General features: G+C 32.3%; 3 protein-coding genes across 5 annotated transcripts; 2 read left to right on the forward strand and 1 right to left on the reverse strand.

Moving 5' to 3' along the window:
- Positions 1-185: 185 nt before the first annotated feature.
- LOC123697856 (glyoxylate reductase/hydroxypyruvate reductase-like) lies at positions 186-10369 on the forward strand. The gene is made up of 7 exons (XM_045644415.1): positions 186-459; positions 6712-6860; positions 7325-7514; positions 8076-8242; positions 8776-8940; positions 9603-9728; positions 10139-10369. Exons 1-7 carry the CDS (start codon positions 305-307, stop codon positions 10258-10260), a joined length of 1074 nt encoding a protein of 357 aa, XP_045500371.1. The 5' UTR covers positions 186-304; the 3' UTR covers positions 10261-10369.
- A 307-nt stretch (positions 10370-10676) lies between these two features.
- On the reverse strand, positions 10677-11452 carry LOC123697860 (ragulator complex protein LAMTOR3 homolog). Its single transcript, XM_045644420.1, has 3 exons — positions 11304-11452; positions 11036-11228; positions 10677-10926 (listed from the first exon to the last, which is right to left on the reverse strand). Exons 1-3 carry the CDS (start codon positions 11345-11347, stop codon positions 10786-10788), a joined length of 378 nt encoding a protein of 125 aa, XP_045500376.1. The 5' UTR covers positions 11348-11452; the 3' UTR covers positions 10677-10785.
- A 337-nt stretch (positions 11453-11789) lies between these two features.
- LOC123697857 lies at positions 11790-19982 on the forward strand. Of its 3 annotated transcripts, XM_045644418.1 has the most exons (5): positions 11802-13541; positions 13855-14070; positions 14944-15111; positions 18215-18262; positions 18390-19982. In XM_045644418.1, the coding sequence occupies exons 1-5, from the start codon at positions 12296-12298 to the stop codon at positions 18413-18415; spliced, it is 1704 nt and encodes a 567-aa protein (XP_045500374.1). In that variant the 5' UTR covers positions 11802-12295; the 3' UTR covers positions 18416-19982. The 3 variants fall into 3 exon arrangements, with proteins under 3 accessions (XP_045500372.1, XP_045500374.1, XP_045500373.1); XM_045644416.1 differs by lacking the exons at positions 18215-18262; positions 18390-19982 and having other exon boundaries at positions 11790-11867; positions 12206-13541; positions 14944-15945; XM_045644417.1 differs by lacking the exons at positions 18215-18262; positions 18390-19982 and having other exon boundaries at positions 11812-11867; positions 12215-13541; positions 14944-15945.
- Positions 19983-22003: the final 2021 nt, after the last annotated feature.

Raw genomic sequence — 22003 nt, forward strand, 5'->3', positions numbered from 1 at the left:
TGTTGGGTTTTGTAAAATATCTTTAAAAAATTATAAAAAAACCGGACCTCAGCAATTAAGTACGCTAGCAATAGTAATTCAATGACCTCCAGAGCGTACGTTTTATATTCTACAGCGCCGGCCACCGGCTACCAATCAAAACACATGGCGCTTTTAGATTCCATTCACCCACGCTTAATTTTTTATAGCACAAAACATTATATTCGCTATCTGCATCAAAGTGCGGCCTTGCCTTGTCTCGAATACGATTTGTTAAGAGGTTATGATAACGTTTTGTACAAGATAAATAAGAATTACGTAAACAATGCATTGTTTTACGTTTGTTACCGTATCGGTACTAGTATTCACCTTTACCTTGTCGACGAGTGACGCGTTGACCACAAATATGACTAAAAATCTCAAGGTTCTCGTCTCTTCCAATGATTTCGCCGAAAGCGGAATTAAAATACTCGAAGAACAGTAAGTAAAAGTTTTATTATATTAAACTTAATGTTAGGTAGGTAATTCACATCATTTAGCAGTAGGGTCATTGCGCTGGTTTTCGTCCAATTATAGGAGTTGCCAACTTTGTGATACGAAATAAATATTTTGGAGCACCCTTCCTTAAACATATAATTTTTTTTTAAGTCCTTATATAGTCTTCTTTAAGATAATATTAAGAGAAAATAAATCATTTTGATGTATCTTTTTATTTAAATTATTTTCTGCAAAAGTAGGGTAAATGCTAGTTTTCGTCCAAAAAAACTGGTTTTCGTCCTAGTGTAAGCTAGTTTTCGACCACCGTGTAGAAAAAGGAGGGTAGGTCAACCAATGATATTATATATAGAAACAAGAGGTAGATACGTTACCAACGCACCAAAACGTAAACCGTGAATTGGTCCTAATTGGGACCAGTGGAATCAGTCAGATTGTGACTTGTGACAGCGAACGCACATGCTGATATAAACGTTAAAATTATCAATAATGCCTTCTTGTGTGTTCAGAAAGTGCACAAATTACGATAGTAAAATAAAGAAAGATAGAGGAATATCATATCACAGGTAAATGTATTAAAATATTATAATTTTAGAGCAAAAATAACAATTTGCAATTATTAATGAATGACACTTGCTTGACACTTGTATTGAAATAATGAAAGGGATAAAACATTGCTTCAATCACTAGTGTGACAAAGCTAGCGCACACTGTGTTCAAAGATTAACATGTAGATACGATTATTGAAAATAGAACGGCTATTTTATTAATTTCGATTTGGGTAAATACTTGATTATTTTTATATTTAAATCCACACAGTGCATGTAATTAACAAATATATCTATTTATTATATACAATGAAATCGTGATGGCAAAAATGTTTGTTTGCAAAAATGATGTTGAATATACGTATACATTAAAGAAAAGATTATCGCTACTGACGAAAAATGCTATTTGCTTTTCTGTAAATAGCTATTGAACATACATTTTATTTGTGTTTTAGATAAAAAAGGCTTATACTTCATCCTTTCTTTTATTTCATACTTTTTTTCATCTAGGCACCACTATTGCACGCCTCATAAGCGAAGCGTTGAGGTGGGTACTACTGTCACTTCGCGCAAAACATCTGATTTTTCAAACTTAAAATGTCTTTATGTATCATACATTGCACTTGTAAGATAATACATACACACACATATTAAGAAAAAACACTATTTTTAACATTCATGATATTTTTGATGTCATTTTTGTTATTTAAACTAGTTAAAAAACAGTTTAAAAAAGTTCTGTCTTGGACGTCCGTGTGTCTGTATGTGCGGAGGATTTTCTTGTTAACACGATAGCGACCGAAATACTTTACTAATCGAGTCTTTTTTTTTCTCTTACGCTTGAGTATGCTCAGGAATAGAACCCTTTCATTTTTCAGGGTCTGATTCGATGTGGTTTAATTGTTATTAAATAAACAAAAAAAAATATCGACTGTTCTCCATAATTTTAGTATATCTATATATATTCTTTATTTACACCATATACATAAATATCTACATACTTATATTATATACACCTTTATAAATAATCAATTTTATTGTAAAGGATGAGATTATGAGGCGTGCACTTTTGGATTTTCCAAACTTTTATTACCTATATCCTACAAGTTGGAGTGATGACCTTGTACGGGTTCCGGGAACTGCCTTGAAACGAATAGCGTAAGATCGGTCCGTATGGAGTTCTATAAGGAGGACTATGCTCAGCAGTGGGTGTTTATCGGGTGAAATGATGATGACCGAAAACGAACACCACAGCTAGCAATAAATGCTTAATACAGTTATATCTCCAAAAAAGTTTTTTTCATTTTAATACAACTTCATAATAATAATTAAATAGTAAATGAAATTGTCACATTTGTTTACGTGTGCAGGAAACGTAACATCTATAACATTGAACCTTCTGTGTCGTTAGTCTATGCCAATTGCCATGGCAACTATTTGTTTATTTATATTTAATTGGTGAATTCTTGTGACTTTTGCTTACAACTGCGCGGAAGTGACAAACTATCTTTGTCTTTTTTGTTTATATCATTTTATTAGAGCCATCTCTCTTATACAGTCTGTCAATGTAATAAATTAAGTAAAATGAAACTTGTATTTGTGTGTGCCTGACACTGCATAGGAAGCATTTTTTTTGGATATCTTGTGAGTATATAACGTATCTATACATAAAATATCATTGAGGTCAACTATTAAGTTTAAAATCAATTACAGGTAAATATATACGTTTATTTAATTAACATTACAATTTCTCACTACCCAGGTTTAGTTTTTTTTACTAATAATAATCAATATAACTAGTCAACACTGAGATCTATGTAGCACTTGGCAGTCCTTATAGGCGTTAGTGATGACTGTATAATCATTCGTAATAAATAAAGGAATGCGTTCCTTACAATGTAAATGAAACAAGTAATAATTACAGGACTAAGAAATAACATCAAAAAACAGAAATATTCATTCTAACAACAAAAATTTTCATTCTAATACTTTGTTTATCAAATGAAACGTACTATAAACACACAGCCATAATAATATGTTTTAGCTACAGAATCTTCAGTGTACGCAGCGTCTTTTTTTTCTAGATTTCTTAGACTCCTTCGAGGCCATCTAAAAACAATAAGATCTTTCTGAGGATACGTTGAGTAAGTATAATAAAAAAATACTGCATTGGCAAAACAGACCTAGAATAAAAGATGATACTCAAGTGAATGATAATCAAGAAAAATACAGTGTATTATGTCTGACCTACCCCCATTTATGCTACGAATAATTGACTCTACTTCACATAAGGAGAATGATACATGACTGAATGAATGACAATATTAGGTACCTACAACACTCTGGCCCTCACCAATTATTTATAAGGAAGATACTGAATAGAAAACTTTTCAATACGTAAAAATAGACGAAAAGTAATGCAAAAGAATGGCTATATTTAATTTTTGGATACTCCAATACTCATTCATGGACGAAAACTAAAACATTTAAAGCTAAATTTAGTTTTCGTCCACTTCTTTAAATATTTTTTTATTTTGGCAGCACTGACATAGCAGTGGACGGAAACCAAAAAAACTAAACTAATAGCAATAAAGATCACTTCGGGAGAAACTATTCAGTATTTTAAAGGTCCGATAAAGTAAAATGACCCTAACAAATATTCACGTAGCTGTTTGAGTTTCCGTCCACTTGGACGAAAACCAAATATTTTGAGAATTTGGTAACCTAGTATCCGTCCACTTAATATTTCGAAGAGTATTATAAAAATGTATGATAAACACTTATAATTGCGTTTATTATGCTTATAAATAAACATACGTACCAAAAACATTACGTAAACTAGCTAAAACAGTGATTTACCTTACCATGAACTTTTCTCGCCGGCAAATTTTTCTCTCGCGCGATGACATCTGCAAGGCACGTATGCGAAGCGGCCACATTTACGTTAATTTTTTGAACTCTCTTCTTGTCAAATCAAATTTTAATGTTGATAGTACTGTTGCTTAAACATTATGGACCGTAAAAAGTGCAAACTTGCGCGGGAAGGTAGGTTTGTATTCAAGTTTTACGCACGTGATTGTAGCAGGTCAGTCAAATGGACGAAAACAGAAGCTGGACGGCAAACCAGCGCAATTACCCTACTAAAGCTTTATTTTGCTAAAAAAATATTGAGAAGCGATGCCTTTCGACCAAGTATGACAGCGCTCTGACAGTTATGAATTATAGAGTTATTCATATGAGTGACATATTAAAATTAAAAAAACCTCCCCGATATTTTTTTAAGCTTATTTTTCTTTTGTTAAAATTAACTCTATGTTAGTTTGTGATTTATTGGAATAATACCTAGATGAATAATTTATCTCGACAAGAAATCTGCTTCTATTTCCATTATTATTTTACATTTTTGTTTAATTAATAATACATAATTAAATACCTATTAATTTCTCAGATTAAATTATATACCTACCTAGCTGTTATCTTAATCTGAATATTATTCTTAATATATTATATTATAAAGGCGAAAGTTTGTAAGTAAGGATGTATGGATGTTTGTTACTCTTTCACGTAAAAACTACTTAACCGATTACAATGAAATTTAGCACACATATAGAGGGTAACTTGGATTAACACATAGGATAGTTTTTATCCCGGAAATCCCACGGGAACGGGGACTATGCGGGTTTTCCTTTGCAAACGCGGGCGAAGCCGCGGGCGGAAATCTAGTATAATATATGGTCGTTTAAAAAATAAGACTTCCTTCACCCATACAAAACGTTGAATATTTATTAAAATTATGTTTCTTTATTGGTATAATAATCAATCACGTATTTTCGTTTTTTTTCCCCCGGCCCCAGACTGTTCTGAATGTTTATTGCTTTTTAATTATACTTACTTAGGTTAATGAGGAGCGTATTATCCCATCACATAAGGAAAATTCTTATGAACTCTGATTGTTAGTAGTTAGGTAGTTATTAGTTAAGTACAAAATACAAATACATCTGCATTACAAATTTACAACTATAAAACTATGTCATCATTGGTGTCTGAGTGGTCATGCGTTGTCACGGTAAAAGACGCAGGTTCAAATCCCGCCTCATGCATTTAAGTATCTACCAACCTTAGCTACCTACCAACTTTTAAATATATTGAAATACATTTTATGTACTTAATTAAGTATAAAAAAAGAAAATGACTAAGTAGTTACATAGGGGGAGTCCGGGAGACTTGCCCAGGTGGGAGAGTTGAACCACTTTCAATAACTTTTTAAATTAGGCGCCAAATTACGCCAAGTGGCAAACAAATGAACGCGCATAATTCGCCAATCACAAGCAACTCGAAATTTTGAGTGATAACAGACGCGTTCGACCGTGAGTTACGAAAAAGTGTTTTCATCGTCGCGGAGTGAATTTTTTTGGATCTGTTGTTTTAATCGCTATGCACGCATTTATGAAGGTATGTATCAAACACCTACGTTATTGCATTACTAGATTATCATATTTTGTCGTACGTTCAGTGTTGTTCTCCAGTTGATAGTGGATTTGTTGGAAAAAATCAAGATATGGCCTTGAGTCGGGTGTGGGAGAGTTGAACCAGTTTGCAGTTGGGAGACTTAAACAGTGGTTCAACTCTCCCTTTGCAGTTTGTCCACTATTTAAGTTGGTTTTTGTTTTGTTTCAGAAAGAAAATTCCATTTCAGTATAAGCCTAAGGAAGGTAGTCGTCACAGGAAACCGCTTGTAAAGTGCAGACAGAGAAATAAAGAGTGGCAGAACCATTTTACGACGGTATTATATGTTAGGTTTTAGATTTTCAATGTAAATAAAGAGACATTGCTCGTTCGTTACTTATTGACCTGCAGTAAAATGCACTATGGCTTAACCAGAAAACAAGCAATGCAACTAGCATTCGACTACGCCAATTTCATTGAATTATAGTTCCATTTATGTTGATTTTGCATGTGCCACATTTAATCTTTGAGACTGATAGCTTATTCTTAGTTTATAGTATAAAAAATGTCTTTAAATTAGTTTTGTAGATTTATGTAGCAGTAGATACCTCAAAACGAGTATTTAATTAATAATAAAAGCGAATGTTATGTTATGCAGTTGCTCTGAAAACATTTGATTAATTATGTTCACTAATTTATTTAGAAGGTGATTGTGAATATTCTAGTTATTGTTAAACGTGTCTTAATAATACATAAATAATATTGTGTAATATATGCTTTATTTGCTTCATTTCTCCTCTCTAAAAAGGTATGGGCAAGTGTCCCGCACCTTATGATCAAGTGTCCCACCGGTTGGGGAGACTTGAATCAAAACTCATTTTTCATTACAACTTAGTTTACTGTCTTCTCCTTGCAATTTTTATTTTCAAAATGGTATAAAATCTTAGCCAGATAATAAGGCTTCAATATGGTGTAGATTTTAAAGCTCTCAAGGTCACTGATCAGATTTTATAGAGTTTATAGTAAAAAGCGGTTCAAGTCTCCCGGACTCCCCCTACTTACTTTTATTCAATTTTACAAATCGCGGATATTTTGCGCGGACTTCCATATAAATATTCTTATTTTATTTTATCATATTTTGATCGAGTATACAGACATCGATTAGTTTTACAGTAGCTATGCTAACAACGATTTAAGTCTGAACAAGTACCATGGTCCAAGCTTACAATTCTTTTCATCACAGCTTCACAGTGGTCAAGTCACGTTACTTCGGTTTCAATGAGGAGGGTTTGAACGAGAACATGCAGGAGCTCATGAACCTGATCCCTGGATGTTCAGCACTCATCTGGGTATCACACCATCCTATTACCAAAGAACTGTTGGATAAAGCTGGTGAGTTATACTATGGTAGATGTTTATAGGTACCATTGTATATTCTTTGGCTAAAAGATACTTAGAAAAGCTGATAATAACGCTAAAATACACGTTTTTAAGTATATGCTGATTAAAAAAGCTGGTAAATAATAGTGAAACAGATGAATTTTTTGCTGTTTTCACAGCATAACATAATGGCGTGTCTGTAGCTAATAGTTCCATGGCAAATCCATTGATGAGGCCTCAATGAAGGCTATAGCCTATACCAAAATTGTAGTTAAAAATAAATTAACTGAAACATTAATTTCAACCTGGCCAATGGAAATTTTCTCAAAATTATTATTTTATCCGTCACAAAAAAGGATTCGTTGTTTCTATTTCTACTTACATATTTTTTGTTCTTTTACGATTACGAAGATGGATTTACCCTTTAAAGACCTAAAAAATGTAACAAATGCCTTCAAGTGCAGCTCTTTCCACAGGACCTCAACTCAAGATCGTGGCCACAGCATCTGCAGGCTACAACAACTGCAACGTACCGGAGCTGAAAGCACGCGGCATCAAGCTGTCGAACACACCAAATGTTCTGAGTGCTGCTGTGGCTGAGATCGCTGTTTCCCTTATGATTGGAGCCGCTAGACGATTCACTGAGAATATAGATCAGGTTAAACGGTATGTATATCTGTTGTATATAGAATCTAGAAATTATTGTGTGTACAATAATCAATGGAATAGTTTATCAGACGCTGATTACGTTAGAAATACAACTATGACACCTGTATATGAATAAGAAAACTCGGATATTTTCAACCAATTATAACTGAGCGAATTATATTTTTGATAAAAGAAAGTATCTAGTTAACTAAGAAATAAGAATAATAAAAATATCATATTGTTTATATCAGTTACTCATTTGAAATCTTGTGACAAAGATAAAAGATTTTAAATCAGATTGGTAGAAATCGAATAATTTATATAGGTACCTACATACCTACATATTTATTCCTTGTTAACTTGATAGACAGACGGAAATATATTTTATGGTGTAGCTAGCAAAGGAGCATAATATGGACCACCTTATTCAACAGTCACCCGGTACCATTAACACTCTTAACAATTGTGCTTTTTACCTATATAATGTCCTGCTTCCATTATATGGGTAGTGACGATCACTTCCCATCACCGTATTTTTTTCCTAAAAAAAAAACTTAATAATCACCATGCATTTCACAGAGGCGAATGGGAAGGTATTGGCTTCCAAAACATGCTTGGTCAGGACCTCCGTGACAGCACAGTTGGTATTGTTGGCTTCGGTGGTATTGGCCAAGCCACGGCCAAGAGGCTGGTGGGATTCGAAGTCGCCAAGTTCTTGTACAGCGGACATAGAGAAAGACCCGAAGGTAAGCACTGCAAAGCATTTTCAATCGCGGATTTATTTATTAAAAAAATTGTGGAATTTATAAAAAAAATTAAGTTTTTTTTGTTGGATGATCTTATTTTAAAGAGTTCTTTAACACACCCAGAATACAAAAAAAAAACAAGAATAAATGATCTTCGCTATTTTTTTTAACAGAATCATTAAAATTAAATGCTAATTGCTATTAATTATAAAATTATCATTCAGTTCAAGATAAAAATTGTTTTAGACCGCTAACGTAACATCCTGTGTTTCTGAAATCGATTATGATTTTTAAATGTTTACAGCCTGAGCATTAAATATGTATATCTTATATCTATAAGTCTATTTCTCACAATTTTTTTTAAAGTGAAACTTTTATTACATCATCTCAAACTTTAACATACGTACGATAATTATCGTACAAATACGATAATTTTTAGTTAATGTCTATAGTGTGAAAATATAGTGTGAAAAAAAGGTTCACTTTTACCGTGGTTTCATAAAACCACACAAAATTTTTTTTTTACTTTCCAGCTAAAAACTACGGCGCAGAATTAGTCCCACTAGACACATTGTTATCTCAGAGTGATTTCATCCTACTATCAGCTCCTCTAACCGACGAAACACGCCACATGATCAACAAGACTTCTCTTGCTAAGATGAAGAAAAATGCCATTATTGTGAACGTCGGTCGAGGAGGTGAGTGCATGGGCTTAAATTACTTTAGTTTTTAGTTTATCATAACTATTTGGGCCTAATGATTAAATAATTAGCCTATTTCGAATTGCTGTCGACTAGCACACATAAGAGAATAATATCTCATAAGTCATAAACACACATAAAAGAATAACATCTCATAAAATTATTATCAAAAAAGTTTGTTTTAATTTCTTGAAATAAAAAATAGATTTTTTCAAAAAATAAACAATAAATTATACTGGCTAACTACTGCTTTGCAAACTATTTACGTACATACACGGAAATATAGATGCAATATCATCAAAAATATTAGTTTGTAATTCGGTTCTATCGCAAGTTTTGTAATACTTTTACCTCTTGTAGATATTAACTGTATTTAATATTTCGTGTTTGTAACCGATAAGGAGATAGATGATACCGAATAAACACATTCCAGATTATCTGATAAAAAACATCGATTTTTTTCTAAGATATTGAAATAAGCTCAAGATTGAGCAGTCTATTTATTCTAAATTTAAAAAAAAATTACGAACTGTATAAGATTCCTTTGCCCTACAAATAGATAGTAAATCAAAAAAATCATGTAATTTTTTTTTCATTTTCGCTATGATAGCTGAACGGAGGCTATATATGAAACTATTTATTTAATATGTTTTTTCTAGATCTGATCAACCAAGACGATTTATACGACGCTCTGAAGAACAAACAGATTTACGCAGCTGGCTTAGACGTTACTACTCCAGAGCCTCTGCCTAAAGACAACAAATTATTGACTTTGCCCAACTGCTGTAAGAAAATCTATTCATTTAATTTCAAATCTTATCTAACAATAATTTGTCATATAAAATGCCACTTTTTGGAAATGAAAGAATTAAATCAGAACTAGTTTTAAAAATCTTGTAATTCACCCGATTTATCTTGCTTAAGCTGTTTTACTAATATTGATTCATGTATTAATGAGAGCAATTAATTATGAGTGGAGTATTTAAAAAAAACAGCCAGGAATAATACTAGCTGGCCAATGAACGATTTAGTTCGAGATTAATTAATATTCTACTCGACTCACAGTTAAGACAGGCCCTAACAAGTCAGATTACAGAAAAAATTAACTGTTTGTTGATTGTAATGTATATTGTCACCGCACAGTTTATGTATAAATGTACTTAAAATATTTATATTATAATTGATAATCTTTCAGTTATCCTGCCCCACATTGGCAGTGCCACAGTACGCACAAGGAATGACATGGCTGAGTTGGCTGCTAAGAATGTAGTCAATGCATTGTATGGACGAGCTTTGATATCTCCAGTTTTGCCCTAACAAACAATGTTCTATATCTATCAAAATGATTTGTATTTCAATAGAAATTGTCAGTAGTATTGTATATTATAGAATTGTGCAAAAATAAATATTATTTTAATTAAAAATATGGTATGTAGTTTTAATACTCAATTCAAACCATTTTCAAAACCCTGCAATCGAATAATAGTTATAATACAATTTTGAATAATAAAATAAGGAACTTATGTTCCTGATATGTACAGTTTTTTCTGGAAATTATTAGACTTCCTACTCCATAAAGTTATTGTAAATGATTTCCTTCTATTTCTTTAATGAATGAACAAATCTACATTGCTTGTATTCTTTCCAAACCTATAATTAACCTATAGTTTGACATATTTCATATAGTATACCTAATATGTCACCAATTGGAATTAAATAAGTAAAAAAAAATGTTTTAACTTTATAATAACATAAATTTACTTTATAATAAGATATACAATTAGTTTATAGATTACTTTATAGATAATATAATAATAACTTAAAACTAGGCACATAGCTGTATCATGGTGCATCGGCAACTATAGTTCCTAAATCTTTCAAAAATGGTTCAATTTGGTGTTCCAACGCTAATATATGTCCCGTATTACAGTTGTCACTTCCAATAAATGTTATTACTAAAGGTAATTTGCTCATTTGAATGACCTGAAATCAGAGAAAATGTCTAACATCTTTTGTATTAAAGAAACATGAAATCAATAATCTACAAGATAAAAAGATAAGTAGAATCACAATTCACATATTAGAAATATACCTGATATGTTGAATACATTGAAATTATTGTTTTGTTCCTTCCTAGGCCTAGTTTACTGGCTTGATCAGTAGCCATGCCGAAAGTTGATATAAAATTCGGTCGTAAAGCTAACTGAGGTGCCTTTTCTGTGACTGCTCGTACCACTGGGACTCCATCCCGATCTGTGATTAATATGCAATGTAGTCCATTCACTCTAAAATAAAAATTAAATGGTAGTATACATACAATCATTGTATTCTAATTCATATACAAATTACAATTTGATTACTTTTCAAGTAAATGATTTAAATATTTTCTCAAATCGTCAACCATGACTTATGTAAATATTTTAACTTAATTTTATAATTGTTACTTTCTAGTAAAAGTAAAATTATAAAAACTCCAAAACAGACAAAAATAATGACACAGACACAATGACAATTGACACCAGCTGTGACACCAGCTGACACCAAATGACACTCGTGATTCGTCATTCGTGAAATCTTTCATTTTAATGTCATTTTGACGTCAACTGTCCTCTTGGCTCTTCATAGACAATTAAACATTGTGCATATTTGTATTATCCAGTATTAACTTAGGTACCTATCGATCATTAATTCTTGCTACATATAGAACTGAAAGCTCATACATTTTATGAAATTCGATTAAATTCATCATTTCGTAATTAAATAGGTGTATTTACACTCCATATTTCCTTATAATATTTTTGAAGTAAAAATTGTTGTTCTGTTGTCTAAAATCTATAGTCTATATCCAAAATGGAAGAATCAGATTGACAAGTTTGTGATTTTCGTAATTTATATTTTTGGGTTTCAAGTATTTTTTTACCTGAGTAAGTTTAAAAATTGTCTTGCACAAAGCGAAATTCAAGATCGTTAAAGTATAAAATATCATATGTATCAATAATTCCATTACTTTGAGTGGATGATGAAAAAAATAGCTTTAATAGGATGATAACAAAAGATAATATAAAAATTCAGCCTTGTCTCGTTTTGTGTTATTTTTCGTCACATGTGTACAGTGAGGATTAACGAGTCATGAACGATCCGAGTGCTAAAATACAGGAATGAATACGTAACTAAGAAAGTGATTGTAGGATTTGTGACGTCACTAGAACGAAAAGACAATAAAATATCGCTTCCACCGCTTCTACTTTAAAATGTTTATTAGTTTTTTTAGGTAAGTGCGAGCGTATTTACACTGACGTAGTAAGGGGAGAGTTCGCGGCGTAGAGGTGGTTTTCCGCGAGGATGGGCGGCGATGTCTGCCCCCTCCGATAGCGCTGCGAGCCCTTCACCATGTGCATGCACCAATATATCGCTCATGCAATTGTTTCATGAGCTAAAACAGAAATTTCCTGGTGTCCCCGATCATGTTGTATCAAACACCATTGAATTGTATTGCCATGATAAAAAAGCTTGTGAGACACATCTCCACCGAGAAGTCAAAACCTCCTTAACACACGCTTATCATGCGTCGTCACTGGCAGCTGCACGGCAGCTCAATGAACTTAAGATCAACCCGCCACTGAAGTGTCGCAATCAACCTATTGTAAGGCATGAAGCTGTAAAATCAACAAATGTTAAATCTATTACTTGCCAAGCTCCTCAAAAAGCTTTAATAAGCACAAATACTGAGGCAGATATTCCAAAAGTGAACACTGATGCCAATCAAAATGTTGTTGATTTAAAAACAAATGAACCTGCATGCTCGCCAATCACAATTGTGAATCTTGATAATTGTTTCGTAAAGTACAATGCAGAGTCACCCAGTGATTTGGAATTGACAAATGAAAACAGAAAGGTTGATAATGAAAATCATAATAATCAACCTGAAGAATTGAAGGAACAGATAAAAGAAGCTGAGCAACCAGAAAGTACGAATTATAAAATATTAAAGAGCAACAAAATTAAATGTAATTTGCATGAAAGGTTGGAAAGTGCTAAAGAAAAGAAAACTATTAAGAAAAATAAAGAGGAGCCTAAAGAACAGCAACCTCCAGTAGAAAGCCAAAAGCCACAGAGACCAAATACGTTGAATTTTATAAAACCCAATCCAGATATTGCATTTAGCGAGAACAATAAACATCCTGAGGCTGAATCGTGTCGTACTGTATCACCGGCTCCATCTTTAACAAAATCAGAGGGCAAAGATCATAAAAATAGCCCTTATAGAGCAGACAGAGGGTATCCCCTGAATTTGTCTGTAAATGTCAATTGTCATATGGACTTGAGTCGTGCATATGCTGATCCATGGTTGGAAGACTACGAAAGCCCTAGAGCTATCACATCAGTAAATTTGACGGTTTGCACACCAACGTCCAATATGGCAAGTCCTGTGCGAGAGAATAGAGATGATGACGGAGGTTTTGAGGGGCATGTGACAGTGACAGTCAGCCCGAGCACGCCGAGGCCTGCAGCAAGGCGTAGAGCGCCGCCTCCACCGCCTACATCGAGAATTGATTCGCCAAGACCTACCAGAGTGGCTCCTGATCCACCAGGAATGGGTAAGTATTTCTAATACTGTTTTTTTGTCCATATTTCTTAAAATTATCCTATATTGAATAGCACAACAAATAACTAAACTAAAATCTCTCCTAAATTAATAAAAAAAAATGTCCTATTAAGGCTAGAAAAATATTCTTAATCTGTTTGTTTTGTTAAGTAAACAATGATATTGATGTTTACATTGTACACAGCTAACCTTCATAAAACTTTTTCCGTTAATTAAATATCACTGTGGAATTCAACTATGGTGCTAAATGAATATGATGATTCTTAACAGAGCGATAAAACTATTTTATTATTAAACAATTTCAGACCGTCTATTAATTGAACGTCAAAAGGAGCGTCTCTCCCGTTTAGCGGCGGCGCTAGTGCAAGAGAAAGGTCGATTGGCACAATTGAATCGTGAGACACAAATCCTGGCCGCTCCCACGCCTACGCCCTCTGCAGCTCAGAGATTGAAAGACCATGTGGAACGGCTGAGAGACGAATGTGATATACTTGCCAAGCGACTCGAAATGGGTGCTAGGGGTAAGTAATTTATGTAGGTAAAATGTTTGCATAAAAAAGATTGACAATGAAACATACAACAGCTATGTGACGGCTATTTTGTAATTCTGATAAATATTGATAAAAGCAGCATTGCCTAATTCAATAGTGATGAAACTTAACATTCACATATGTGAATTTTTAAACAATGTTTTATAATTAATATTCAGGTATTTTTGTGTTTAAACCAATTTAAATTCTAGAGGCACTAGAGGAAAATATGAATGTATTTAAAAGCAGTATTAATCTTTTTTTGGTATTATAATGTATAATCCACATGTCCTTGGTTCAAAAGAAATGATGATGCCATTATTGTATAAGACAATTATAAGAAAATTGTATATTTCGCAATTCTAACTTCGCTTATCAGTATAAGCTTAATGTGTTTTATCATTGCATGGTTGTTTGTTTTTAGATCTTGGTTGAACGGAAATATATCTTTGTACTATTTATATTTTTATGCAAATGGACTAATATCATAAATTGAAAAGAATATACCAGCTGCTATTTACTCTAATTTTGTTTTTTTTAATGACTTAACTTACAAGGTTATTTAAAAATGTCTGAACTATATTGAATTAAATTCAGCACACTGATAGTTCTAACAAAACTCATACAAGCTTTTATTACCTATTTTATAAAATTCTAATGCATTTCATAAAATAATATAAAATAAATTGAAATAGCCAGTATCAAAAGCGCGGCGCGTATTATCCGTCAGTGACTACTGCTATCTGTATCTGAATTACTTTTCACAAACACAACTTCTCATTATTCTTATCTACCCTTTGCATACCTAACGAACTTGGCCCATGCCCCATGCCCGTTCTACATGACATATTAATATCTCCCCAGCGCCCCGGATGATGCCCGTCCCCGAGATGGACGACGCGGGCAACTTCTACAGCAACATCTACACGGGCCAGCGGCCGCCCTCCTCGTGGCAGTGCCACATGTGCACGTTTCGCAACCACCCGCTGCTGGACAAGTGCGAGGAGTGCGACATGCCGCGAATATTCGTAGGTACGTCCCCGGCCACCACGCACGACTCCGGCTTCGGCTCCTTCCGAGACAGGAACAGGCGCGGAGCCAACGCCATTGAACCAGAAGTCACCGACTCCCCCGCCATAACTAACATTGTGGGCGGCTGCCGGGCTGTTAACGTGTAAAGTGTCAGTGCTCAGTGAGGCTAGTGCAAAACTAATGCATGACAGACCTGGAATGATTTACCGAGTGATGTGATGTTCCTTTAGATGCATGTGTGTTCATTAACCTTCTACCTTCCAATTAGTTACCGTTAATTGTAAGAACTGTTAAGTGTTGCAATATTAATGCTAATTGGAAATGCCATTAGGTTTGTTTTTTACTTAATCTCGTTGAGGATAGACGTAAGTATATTTATTATATTATAATGTTAATATACATCACATTCTTTCTGGTCATGTAGGTCAGTTTCGGATCTCATAAGAAGACTACTAAGCACCTTGCCAAAAATAATGGAAATTATTTAAACATTTGAATTGGTAGTTCGAGTTTGCTCAAATTTTGACTTTTGCTCAGTGCACATTTTTATATAGCAGCAAAAAAAACAATGTTACTACATTATTACACAGATAGTGTTAAATATAAACACCACACTAACATGAGTTTTTTATACTTATTGTAATTTGTACTTAAAAATGGTGAGCATGGAAATATTTTGGCTAATATGAGGCGGTAAATTTGAACTTTCAAAGAGAGAAGAGTTTAGTGTTGAATTCAGTAATTTGAAGAAAATAAAATTAGTGCATAATAAATTTTTAAATTATTCAAAATTATGGATTATGAATGAAATTAGTAGTTAATTATAATTATTATTATGTACTAGCTTCCGCCCGCGACTCCGTCCGCGCGGATGTCGGTCTTCGCGTGGATGGTTTATTTCTCCATTTTGAGTAGGTACTGACAATAAAATCTTATAAATATCTATTGGACCCAATTCCCAAATACGGCTAGGCCTATAATAATACGCAACGTGTGTTCGCGATTCTACGGGACAACGTCTATGGATAAAACTGAAAAATTAAGATTAATTTTTTTCTACGTATTTTTCCAGGATAAAAAGTATCCTATTTTACGCCCAGGATAATAAGGTATAATTATACCAAGTTTCATCGAAATCGAACCGCTAGTTTTCACGTGATGCCTTCACATACAGACAGACAGACAGACAGACAGACAAAAATTTTTTTAATCACATATTTGGGTTTGGTTTCGATCCAGTAACACCCCCTGCTATTTATTTTTTCAATATTTTCAATGTACAGAATTGACCCTTCTACAGATTTATTATATGTATAGATATTAGATTAACTATTGATGTGCCTTGTTAAAGGATTTATTTTAGATTATAAGGCAGGACATAAACAGGGGATTTTTAATTATGAGGTAATTGATGGATATCACAAAATATATCACAGTATTAACGAAAGTAATATCACTGTGATTCATATTTAAATAATAAAATGCGAATTTTAATACACCACCATATTTCATACAATGGAAGCAAATAATCAAGAATGAATAGAGCAAGAGAACTGACTTGGTATCAAATAATTTATTGAAGTAAAACTTCTTTATCGGGGTTGGAAAAAAATGTACTGTACATTTTTTCGTAACGCGTGACATTTTTCCGTTACGCGCCATCTTTTTCTTATCCCTACCACGCGTGATTCGACGTACTTCTGTAAAGTTGCATATAGTAAATTATGTTTTGAAAAATAATGTCATAAAGAAGTTTCACTTCATACGTGTGTACACTAGTAGACGCACACATTTTTTTTTATAACAAATGTAACTTGTAAATTTCCCTTGACTCTTATACTCAACAACATAAATCGACATACCTACTTATTTTTTACTTTGTAAAAAAAAACTGGATCAAAATCCGTTGTGTAGTATTTAAAGATTTAAGCATACATACAGACATTAGGAGTTAGGACAGATGCGGGAAGCGCCTTTACTTTATACTATGAAGTGATACTAAGTATGTATATTTAGTAAGACGCAATTGAGATTAGAATTATACAGGCAAGTGTTTGGATACACAACATTTTGACATAATAACTAGTATGATATTTTAAAATCTTATACAATTGAATGAACTATCCTCTGTCTTTCATGTAGAACTAGTTACGAGATGATAACAATAACAAGACCGGTATTCAGAAATCAGACCTAAAATTAATGGATTTTTATAACACAAATCATAATTTTCAGTTTTCTTGCTCTTATTCTGATTGCCCAATATTCAAAGAGGCAACTAACTGCTACTATTTTTAAGCTTTTATATATACATTTTTTTGCAGACTTTTGAAATATTTTTTTAATATCGTTACTTAGAAAGATTAAGGCTTAAATTGAATATTTTAATTTAAAATTGCATAATAATTTTGTTTGTATTTATTATTATTTCTAAAACTGATGATTTTCGTAAGATCTCTTTTAATTTGGTGCAAATATTTGGCATGGGACATTTCATACAAAATGAATAAATATTAAACAATTAATTGTAGGCTAAATATGTTTTTGCAACTTCATTTATATTGTTAGGTTATATATTAATGTTATGTTTCTTGAAATTCTGACTTGTAGATACTAATTTAGTTATTACTGAAATGAAATTATTGTGATCGATAAATGTTTTATGTATATTAGTTAATAAATTGTTATTCAGTAAAAATAATGAATATTTTATTCCTATTGGGGAACGAAACTTTTAATTTAGTAAGTACCTAACTAAATTATAGTTCAAAAAAATGACAACAAAAAATATAAGATCTAAGTAGTAATAACTAATAAGTAACATTTACATTTCATTTAAAAGAAAGTTAAGAGCCTGTTACCACTTCCTACAGTATATTTTCCGTAAATACCTATGAATGTATATATTTAATGCAATGTGTGTGGTGTGATTTTTTCTAATATAAAAAAGCATATTGAAGCAACACCAACATACAAGGTAAGTCACTAATTATGTTGTCTATGGAATGCTGTCGTGAGTGTTTATTCTATCGATACCTAGTATTGTCTTTGAAAACTGAAAAGCAATTTGCAAATGTTCTAACTGTGTTTTGTTTCTGTACAGTTCGTGCTCCGGATGGAATTACTGTTCGCTTAATGCCCGGTCGTCGGAGTAAGTATATCAACATTATAAGTTAGAAATAATCCGTTACTAAAACGCAATATGGCTCTACACTCAGTGCCTATAGATTATAGAGTTTAATTGGCAACAGCTACAATCCAAAATTTTTCGTTTTCAGAGATTGTGCGGTCGTGGGTTTTATGAAACGAAGTAATGTCTACGAATTATAAGTTCTCTAATCTATCTTAAGTGCAGTAGTCGAAAACAATCTGTGATATTCGCATTTGGTCATTAAAGTCTGATTTTACGTTGATATTTTGAGTCACATTCCAAATTGTAAGAAGGCTAGTCTATGATTGCATTTTATAGGCTTCAGGAAAATAACGATAAAGTATGAAATCAAATCTTTCCTATTCTCACTCGAGTGCTCTGTTGTACCAAATGCGAATAACTGTATGTTATTTACATTTTATCACTGCTGCACTTTAGGTGGATAGGAAAGTACTACGTAGTGAAAATAATCTATAAGTACGTACCTATTTTAATACTACATATTTAAAATATCTTATCAATTTTGTATTTATCGTTAGATATTTTGATATATTACTGAGAAATCTATATCAAAGCTTGGATGAAGTCGAGACGATGTATTTTATTTTTTCTTTTACTTAATAAGAGATATGTTTATGAGTAGAAACACTATAGAAGCTTGTTTCAAATTAGGAATTTTTCTTCCAGAAAAATTATACTAGAATTTTCTTTTCATTGATAAATGTGAACCGCAACAGAAATGAAGTCATACTTAGTAATTATGTATTCACAGTAGACTGTTTAGGAGAAAATATAATTTAGTACCTACATCGATTTAAAATCAATCTGTATAAAAAATATTTATATATTCACTTAATATATTAAAACAAACATATAAATATAAAAGAAAAATATACAAACGCACCACATTTGCTATGGTGCTGTAAGGGTGCTGTATATATTTTTGTGAATGAAAAATTTACCATAGCTAAATAGTTCAACCAAATAAGTAGGAAACTTGTAAAATCATTAATTATTCTATTTAAAAATCCAGACATAGACAACAATGTTGTAAATACGCTTTAAAATCAATATCAAAATAACTGAAATACTTTATAAAGCAACACAGAATACTAAACTATCCACAGAAACTATCTATATTTTTAAATGAACATTAATATTTTGCATTAAAAAATGTTTTTTACACATTAATTCTTTAAAATTTTTAATTCAATTCAGTTCTGAGAAAGATTCAATACTTTGGCTTAAAAAGGTGCAAGTCATATGCCGCCACTTTTATGTGTATGATAATCGCATTAGTATGTACGTGAGAATGACAAGAAAAGATATAATATCGGCTTAAAACTAGACACACAATCACGCTCAAAAATTGTCCGAAGCAAATCTCTGCCTACTTGTCTATTTAGCAGAGTTTTGAATGATTGCATACAACAGGCTGAACATTATTGCAATAAGGTGTTAATTTCATTGAATCTGTTGTATTACGCGCTCGGACATTTTGACGACTTTTTAACAAGCAAAATTGCAGTCCATTTGTTTAAACGTCAATGAGTTGAATCCGGAGATTTTATATATACTTCCCGAACAATTTGCAAGCATTAACTAAATAAATTACACTTACTCTAAAAGAAACCGAGTCAAATTTCCTCTTACACATATTAAAATTATTTAAGCAACATGCAAAATAATTTAAATCAAAACGACGAATTTACACTTACCTGATGTACCTAGGAAAGTGATGTATGAAGAAGCTTATAATATAAGATCAATAAAATATTTAAATACCTGTCTTCTATCGATTGTTTCTTCTGAATATAAACTTCAGTGTTTTCCTTTAATTTTATATCCCTTGTTATTTTGTTTCGAATACATATTCCTTAAAGTCGATACAATATATTTTATGGATTGATGATGAAAAAGTTTATTATCCAGTGTTACTAGCTTTAATACTTGAAGATAATAAAGCGTTTGTAAATGGTTTGTAAGCGATTATGTAAAACAACCAAAGTATGAGATGTATAGATGTATAACATTTTGAAAACAGTGTCTTTGCAGCGAAGAGCAAAGAATTTTAAGAATGTAAATTGACAACTGAGCAACGACATGCAACGATAATTCATATTTGAAGAACTGGAATATTCTTTGTGAGGAAATAAACAGAGCCGCCTAAACCAATCAGAACTAGGTATATCCACAGGTATATCTAGAAGTGATTTTTTTTGCCTTTGCTTTATTTAAATATAACTTGCTTAGCATCTCCTGGCTTCTCCTGCTGAGTCATGAGATGGACAGACGCCTGACAAAAATATAATAAAAACCATAATTATTATTGGTTCGACATTATTGTTATGAAGACATTAAATATCCGTGGACATAGAAAATAGAATAGGTACTAGAAGGTCCATTAGTAATCCCAGTTGTAAACGTCTACCAACACAAAATGCATATTTGATTTCAAATACATGTATCGATTTTATCACTATGTGTTTTCAAGTAAAGTTTACCTTATCAAAATTGTTTAGATAAAATGAGTTATCACGATGCTCTTCCAAGAATTGCTATAATGAGATAAACACTTCCATTACTTATCTTTTATTAATATAGATGATAATCAATTATTACTAGACCATATATGTCGTATTCGAAAGATAATATAATTGTTTCTTCATCAATTTTTAATACAGAAACCGTAGTTTAATTTATCCTGGATCTACTCATCAATGACCGAATATTGTAAGTGAGATTATCATATTATACATTTATACCTTAAACCATCCAGCATCCTTAAACATAGATATGGCTAATAAATGCAATTCTTTAATTTAGATCATAGACCACAGCTGTTATACTTACAACTAATATGTTACATATTTTGTCGATAATTCTATGAACAACGGATAAGTAACGCAACCATAGAAAAATGGATAGCGAAGCTCCCTTGAAGTCCGTATATTTTCATCTCGTTGTAATATTCGTATTCATTGTAAGCATTTGTTTAGCAATACCTAATTGAATAGACATATTGCGGATTTGCTGGCAACACTGCATGAAGTGTTGCCAGCAAATCCGCAACATGCACTGAATAGTTCTCGATCGAGGAGCGACAATATTTCAACTAAAAACTGTTGCCCATCAAATGTTTGCCATAAATACAAGTCTAATAATTCTCCCCAAACTGCCTATCTGCAAATCTTCCATATTCTTTGGTTCATATTCAAAATGTAACGCTTAATCACATGTGAAATACAACTAAGACCACACAACATATTCTGTGCTCTCACTAAGTCTTGTATACGTAGTATATTATTATTAGTCTGTGCTAAGACCTTAAAAAATCCTAACTACCAATTGGTTAGTAGGTAATGCCGAAATTCTTTGCCAAACAAAAATGAACGTGCTTTTAGAGAAGCTTTACTTTTGATGTTTTTTAACAAATTACAAACAAGAAATTTTAGTAACTACCCTCATTACATTTTTAGTATTTGATGCCTTCCCAACATACGAATGCTGAGCAATTAATAATTAATTATTGTTATTTTGTACCTAACTGGTCGAATTCGCTCGTGATAGCAGTCGGAAGGCTTCAGATGTAGTAATAAAGTATTATATAGGTAACATCCAAGCATAATGCAATTAACCAAATATCATTTCGTATGATTGAAACTTGGGCTTGGTAGTCTGTATGCAAAAGGAACTGTTAAAATTTGTAACTTAAACTGTGATTTCTAGTCCATGCTCTGA

The sequence above is a fragment of the Colias croceus genome, chromosome 15 (assembly GCF_905220415.1).
Source record: "Colias croceus chromosome 15, ilColCroc2.1".
Classification (NCBI taxonomy): Eukaryota; Metazoa; Arthropoda; class Insecta; order Lepidoptera; family Pieridae; genus Colias; species Colias croceus.